The sequence below is a fragment of the Nothoprocta perdicaria genome, unplaced genomic scaffold (genome assembly GCF_003342845.1).
Source record: "Nothoprocta perdicaria isolate Ctin4 unplaced genomic scaffold, notPer1 scaffold_286, whole genome shotgun sequence".
Classification (NCBI taxonomy): domain Eukaryota; kingdom Metazoa; phylum Chordata; class Aves; order Tinamiformes; family Tinamidae; genus Nothoprocta; species Nothoprocta perdicaria.
In genome coordinates, this window is record NW_020455517.1 from 411,958 (window position 1) to 419,408 (window position 7,451).

Below are 7,451 nucleotides of genomic sequence, written 5' to 3' on the forward strand. Positions count from 1 at the left end.
CAGCCACAAAGCAGACTTATTTCAACATCCAAATCAAAGTTATTTGGTGGCCAATAGGGAAAAAAAAAATATTCCAGTTTATAAAAAAATAGGAAAGCAAGTACAGGGCTACTGCAAGGTGCATCAGAGGTACCAGGTCTTGCAAGCAGCCCATGACCCCCCCATAAACCCCGGCATCCCACATCCCCAGCACTAAAGCATCTTCAAGCATCTCCAGAGATCACATCACCATTATTTCTGATCAGAGAGACCTCAGCGATCGTTTACTTTAAGTCCGTTTAGATGAACCAGATTTGCACCCACTRCTCAAGGTGCCTCAAACATCTTCTGAGAGCTGGTCTGAGGGCGTGCCGAGAGCAAACACGCCTTCTTGGTTGGCAAGCAGGGTGGCGAGCTGGAGCTCTGGGTCCAGTGTGTGGCAAGGCTGATTTCAGACACGAAAGATACCCTAGGAGGTGGTTGGGGGTTTTTTTTTGTTTTCTTTTTTTTTGTTTTCTTTTTTTTTTCTTTTTTTTTTTTTTTTTTGCAAACTACTGCACAAAACACAAAACGGAGAAAGGATTTGAGCATGGGATTGTTCTGAGAAAGTGAGCCTTGTATGGAAGATTCCCCTGAATGCCTACAGTATTCTACATCTTAAAAAAATATATTGTGGATGCTGCAGCCATACAAAGAGGGGAGGACCGGGAGACGGGGGTTTACAGTCTCACAAAGACACAACGGGGAGGTTAAGACAAGCACAGTCACAGTCTGTAAAACTGATTGGCTCGCTGGGATCAGTCATCCTCATCATCATCTTCGTCTTCTGGATCTTCCTCTCCTTCATCCTCTAGATTTCGTTTTCTCTTTTCTCCTCGTGGAAGGTCTAGGGAGGGGAGGAGGGAGGGAAAAATAAGTAAGTGAAACGTGAAGCTTTGTTCAGTCTCGTGGAGCAGCATTTGAACTGTGGCTTCAAGCCATGGCAGCCCCAGCTTGCTTGTGGACAAGCACAGACTGGATTTACACCAGCGGGGAATGGAAATCCACCTGGCTCTGTTTCTCATGGCACCCCAGAAAAGGCCGGGCTGGCACAAGGCATTAACTCTTCTCTACAYCTTCCCTGCACCCCACGCATCAACAGGCACTTGAAAAACACGTTGTCACTACGCACTATCCCTAAGACTGCTGCAGCAGGTGTGGAATTCACTCAGTTTTGACCAAGCTCAGGCAAGATCATTTCAAATCATGCCACTCGTTCTGCTCTGTCAACATTCCTATGTTCAGTCTGCTCTAGCCACAGCAGCCAAGACTCACGTCAAGGAGAGCAGATTTCCTCTCCCTGCAGCTGAAAGCCCAGGGAAAGCTGGAGCTAAGAGCATTTCCTGGGAAAGTCTGCTAACAGGCATTTCTAGGACAGAAGTCCAGCTCCTGCAAGGAGTATCAGCTCAAGCTGCTTCAAACCAGCCTGCCAGGTAATTCACCTTTTTAATATTTGGCAGACTTGCTCAGTTAGCATTAACAGGCACTAAAAGTTTGTTTCCCCAGCAGCACTGTGTGACCCCTCAGTTTTAATCACCATCAGTACAGTCGGACACAAGCAATTTCAGCAATGCTCACAGGAAGTAACACAACACTTTTCAGCAGGGAAAGGCTGAGGCAAAGAGCATAGCACCAAAGTCAGAGGTGAAATCCTAAGGCTRCAAGTAGTGTGCAAGACTTGGAGCTCTGCAACTCGGAGTTAATTTGTTAGAGTTCAGCTTACCATCATCAGCTTCATCCTCTTCATCCTCCTCACCATCTTCCTCCTCATCTTCCTCCTTAAGTCAAAACAACATACTTCTGTTAGAGGCCCACAACCTCATGAGTGAGGTGTAATTCTGCAACATCATTTTCCTTCGCTTCTGCTCCCACCCTACCCTGGTGTTAGAGAGCTACAAGCCAAGAGCGCAGAAAAATATGCGCTTTTGTGTAGGCACTGTTGTTTCCTACGTAACTTCTCCATTCCCCACAAAGGAAGTTTTATCACAGAAATGGCTGAGGTTGGAAGAGACCCCTAGAGATCATCTTTGTCTCTCTCCACTGGCCCCTCTCTAGAAGCTCCACGTCCCTCTTGTCCTGGGGAGCTCAGAGCTGCTCCCAGTGCTCCAGGTCTGGCCTCCCCAGCGCTGAGCAGAGGGGCAGGATCCCCTCCCCGCCCTGCTGGCACCATCCCCCTGATGCAGCCAGGAGCCCATTGGCCTCCTTGGCCACGAGGGCACCGCTGGTTCATGGTTAGCTTGTTACCAACCAGGGCTCCCAGGTCCCTCTTTGCAGAGCTGCTCTCCAGCAGGTCAGCCCCTAATCTGTCTTGGTACCTGGGGTTATTCCTGCCCAGSTGCAGSACCCTGCCCTTGTCCCTGTTGAACCTCATGAGGTTCCTCTCTGTCCAATTCTCCAACCTGTCTAGGTTTAATGTATTTTATCACTCGAAGCCATGAGGAAGCACCAGGGCAAACAGACAAATACCAAACTCATGAACTCCATAAACAGGGAGTCAATGGGTACCTGTATGGGGAAATGCTGAGGGTGGTGCAGCACCCCTGAGATCCATCTCTGACACCAAGTCAGAGGGTTACAAAGACATGGGGACAAACACACTACACATTTCAGAAAGCCTCACCTCATCATCTACTCCATCCTCTTCCTCTTCCCCTTCCAGATCATCATCTTCATCTTCCTCATCATCAATGACTTCTTCATCCAAGTCATCTTCCTCATCGTCATCATCTTCTTCCTCCCCTTCTACCAAGAGGGAGATGCAAGTTACACTTCCCCAGGACGTGCTGTTCCTGGATGGGACGTCCGCACCTCCCACCCCAACGCCGGCAGGACCAACGTGCAAACGTAGAGCCCACCACGAGACCGCTCAGCTTYGAGCGAGCCTCATTTCTCATGTAGTCACCAAAGGCAACGGGGCTCGCCCAGACAGCCCCACTACTGCAGGGGCAAGTTACAATCACCACTGTTTAACAAGACCCTGCAGAAGAGGGCAAGAAATGGTTTCCAAAGAGAACCAAGGAAGGGAAAACAAACAGAACAAAAACCAAACAAAACCCACCACTTACCTTCCCCATTCTCATATTCATCTTCCAGTGCATCCCCATCTGCTTCAGGGTCTGAATCAGGGGCTTCCTGGTCATCAGCATCGAACCCATCGAGGTAGGTGAGCTGGGGCAGGAGGGTGAACACGCTCTCCCGGTAGTTGATCAGCATTGTCACCTCGCAGTTGAAGAGGTCCAGACTACGCAAGTTTGGCAACTTTTTCTGCAAGGATCAGTTTGTTAGACAACTTACAAGATGCCACTATCTTGAAGATCAGGAAACCAGCAGGCCCTCTGAACACCTGCCTTGCTACCCAGACCTACTACAGAAGTGTCTTCACCTACGTTCTTCACACCATGTGCTCCTCAAAGATACACTATGACTTGTGCTAAATGTACCTGGCAGATTTTCCAGCTCCTGTGCCCCATAGTTTCCCTTCCTTGGTGTCCGCTCCTTTTGAAACCATTTGCAAATCCTGCTCCCTTTTGCAGGCAGTGAGTAACAAGCAGAATGCCCAGCTCCCCTAGCAGGAGGGAGCATTGATGGGAATTCATCCTGCCCAAGAAACTGGATGAAAGACCTGGGACAGCAGCAGGGAGACCAAGCTACACTGTCCACAGACCGAGTGCCACATGTTTCAGTCCAGTTGCAGCAGCTCAGCCAGACTACCACAGTGAATATTGGGTTAAGCAAAGGAGAAACAAAAACAAGTTTTAAGCTCCTTTTTTGGACAGGATGGAAGGACTTCTCCAAGGGCAAGAGCTAATGGGGCAAATGCTCTAGATCAGACATTTCAGCTAGAGTCAGGATCACGAGTCTGATCACCCAGGGTGAGAGGGTCACAGCCCAGCAGGACAGCAGCCACGTGGCAGACACTCTCACTGGGTGGCCAAGCAACTCATCTCCATGACACCCCAGGTGCCACCTACCTCAAACTGCATCCGACCCATTAATGGTCCTTTCTCAGATGCACACTGAGCACTGCATCCACCGTTTTATTCACCCAGCCCAATTTCATGCTTCTTTTAGCAAGTGGCTGCTGGTTTTCCAGATAGAGGAGCCATTAACTATTAGTCCAGCCTCAAATGGGACCCACTCATCTGTTCCCACGAGAACCACGAAGTGCTCTTGGAACAGTTACCAAGATGTTGTACTTCTGCTGCACATACAGGCTCCCCAAAGGAAAAACACAGATATATCATCCTTTAGATGCCAGTACAGCCTTGCACTCACCAAGGGCTCCAGGGTATTGATGTCTTTGATCTTGTTGCCACTTAGATTCAAGTGTGTCAAGTTAGGAGTTCTTTCTGCTAGAACTTCGAGGCCACCAGAAATTCTGTTATCACTCAGCTCCAGCTGCCAGAAAGAAATATCATATGGTCACCAAACATCCAACCTGCTCTAAGGAACTTTATTCCCTAAAAAACTATGATGGACATCTGAGTTCCAGATCCTGTTCATTAGGCCATGCCATGGAAAATCAGTTCATGTTTTCACCTTTTTGACAAGGTAGCACAGACTGCCACTTTTGTACTGCACAACACAAAAGTTGCTCATCCTTTGAGCTGTACAATCTAAAATGCTTTCTTTGCTATCAAAACTTTTGATAGTAGCATGAAGCATAACAGTCCCCCCCAAAAAAAGGGGTACTACAAAAGAAATGAGCTCAAAAACATTTTGCTCTGTATTAGAAAAAACCCTTGCTCAGAAAGAGCACAGCCAAATTACCCTCTTCTGACCACTGGAGGAATGAAATCAACTCTGAGCAAGGATAGGGCAGATGTCTCAGAGCACAGGCTGAGATGGGAGCACAGGCCTGACTCACCTTGCGAAGTTTGTTAAGCTTGGGGAGACTGGAGACAGACAKCAAGTTGATGTTGATCATGCTGAGGAACTCCAGGTTCTCAAAATCCGAGGAGAGCCCCACGATCTTCCCATCATCCGAGCGGCAGTTATCAAGAACCAGCTCCTTCACCTGCCAACAGAGACGCTCAGAAGTTGTCCTCACAAACGCAGCCAAGTCTCACCTATGGCACCACGTCCCGTGACTGCAGCTAAGGTCTGTATTCTCCACAAAGAAACAGTAATGGGTCGAACCAAACATTTGGCACGCAAGGCCTCAAACTTCCAAAGAGCCCCCTTAAGCTTTATTGACCACAGTCGCCCCGTTTCACTCCCTTCAGGTCTCTCACCAATGCTAAAACGTTCCTTAGATGCTGGGAAAGCCCAGAATCCGAGAGCAGAACCACTCAGCACCTGCACAAACGCAGACTCCAGCCAGCCGGCGCCTCCAGCTGCGGCTCAGCAGGAAGAGCATTCCCAGGGCCCCGCAAGGAAGCTCCAGCCGAGACCCACTCCTCGCCGGCCGCCCGCCGGGCCCACGCACCCAGCAAGCCCACTTCCCTCCGAGGCAGCACAGCCGAATGCTCCAGCTCCGCCTGAGGCCTTGTCTAAGCTGCGCTTTTATCCTACGCAGCAGGACACCAAGTCACAGTYTTGGCTCGAGAGCTGCTGCTCTCCACGTTCCTCCTTCGCAGCTCTCCAATTCTCCCTCTCCAGCTCAGAGGCACCAACTAGGAGGAGGTCATCCTGAAGAAGCCTTTTGCCCTTGTACAGGCAGCCTAACTGGCCAGGCTGCCCTGCCGGCTTCACAAGCTCCACGTGAACTGGTGCTAAACCTCCAGAAGCGACACTGCTCATCGGGGCTTGGAGTCCAGCAGCAAACAAACTCAACCAGCGGTTTTGTAGGCGAGTTCGTGTTGCTTCTAACACCTCGCAGAGAAGCACCCAGTTCAATTAAAGTCGGCCTAAGCCAGCCCTTCAGCCCTCAGCATTGGCACGGCCACAGAGGCGACCGTGAGAGCCACCAGATTAAAGACTAACGTGGCCACGAGGAGACTAGCTTGAACCTGGGTCAGATCCTTGCCCTAGATCACAGGGTAAACACTCCAAGCTGGCAGGGCAGCCGCAGGGACAGGAACAAGCGGCCAGAGCCGCTTCTTTCAGCGGTGCCACTGGCTCCTACCAGCTCTGCTCGCAGGGCCTGTGCGCTTCAAGCCCGCCCAGCTCCGCATGCTGCCAATTCCTACGTTCAAAAAAGAGAAAATCTGCACCTGGCAGCCTACGGGTCACCTACACGTCCCCAAATAGTTCTTGCTCTGCAAATTCCTTTGCCACCCACAAAGGAAACCTCCATTTCTCCCTGCAAGGTTTCATGTAAGACCCATTTTCTCTCTGTCCCCAGCTTGGTTTCAGACTGGCCACGCCAGCTCGCTGAAGAGACACTGCGGTTTGTAAGTGGAGCTGAGGAACAGCCGCCCCAGCTATCTTGCTAGAAAGTAGCCAGCGGTCCTGGCAAGGCTGGCCTAAGATAAGCGGCCGCCTTGCTGCTGCGGCAAAGCCTGGTGCACACACCAGCTCCCGTGAACCCCGGCCTGAAAGACAAAGCTACTTGGTGCCTTGTCTACTAAAGGGTGCAAAACCCCAAGCCTGGAGCCTCCGCTGCCCAGCCGTGYGCAGCGGGATCTGGTCGCTCCAGCGGCACCGCAGCTGAGCTGGCCTTGCCACATGATGGGGTGACATTCCCGTGCCCGGCATTCCCGTGCCCGGCTACGGAGGCACCAGCCACCGACGGCGAAGTGAGAACTCATCAAAGTAGCCACAGCCAGAGGACAGTGAGAAAACTGCGCAAGGGAAGAGCGAGCCAAGGCAGCCCAGACATCCCTTACCCTCCAGCCCAAGTGCCAGGGTCACAGCCTGCTCCTATGGCYCTAATGCTCCGTGTTTACACTCCAGCAACAAAACTTCCTCCCCTCCCAGYGGTCTAACCTTCAAAGGCGGCCCTCAGGTGACGCAGGAAACCCCACTAACACATGGAGGCAACTCCAGTTCAGGAGCTTCACTCCCGCTGACAGCAGCCACAGCTCTTATCTGCCAGCACTACCGGTGTCGGCATCTCCCAGCTTTGCACTAGCAGAGGAGCCCACAGCCTCCTTCCCTYCCCCCGTGAATCACCAGGAGCAGGGCGGGAACAGTTTGTGCTGCTGTTCTGGACAAGGTGACTTCTTCCCATCCCGCAAGCACCATTTTCAGCAGCCCAGCTCCAGAGATGGCCAAATAAGCGGGAATAATAAAGAAACGCACGTGGGCTGGAAGCCCTTGCAGCCCTGCCACGAGCAGGCCCCGGAAGGCCAGGCCTGGCCGGGGTGCTGGCGGGGAGCACCCTTCCACGCTCCGGCACCCTGCGGTGGGAGCAGCGGCTCCTCCGCACCACGGAGACCCGGGCGCTGCGGGGTGGAGGCCCCACAGCAGCTCCCGCCGCAAGTTCTCCGCAGGGCCTCCGGCCTCCCCAGCCGCCAGGCAGCTACGGGCTGCCAACACCTCTCGCCGAA

General features: G+C 52.1%; 1 protein-coding gene across 2 annotated transcripts; it reads right to left on the minus strand.

Moving 5' to 3' along the window:
• Positions 1–599: 599 nt before the first annotated feature.
• On the minus strand, positions 600–7,095 carry LOC112949083 (acidic leucine-rich nuclear phosphoprotein 32 family member B). Of its 2 annotated transcripts, XM_026041461.1 has the most exons (7): positions 7,075–7,095; positions 4,886–5,035; positions 4,294–4,416; positions 3,084–3,282; positions 2,639–2,760; positions 1,742–1,796; positions 600–865 (listed from the first exon to the last, which is right to left on the minus strand). In XM_026041461.1, the coding sequence occupies exons 2-7, from the start codon at positions 4,943–4,945 to the stop codon at positions 777–779; spliced, it is 648 nt and encodes a 215-aa protein (XP_025897246.1). In that variant the 5' UTR covers positions 4,946–5,035; positions 7,075–7,095; the 3' UTR covers positions 600–776. The 2 variants fall into 2 exon arrangements, with proteins under 2 accessions (XP_025897246.1, XP_025897245.1); XM_026041460.1 differs by lacking the exons at positions 600–865; positions 1,742–1,796; positions 7,075–7,095 and adding an exon at positions 5,253–5,276 and having other exon boundaries at positions 2,590–2,760.
• Between the last annotated feature and the right edge of the window lie 356 nt (positions 7,096–7,451).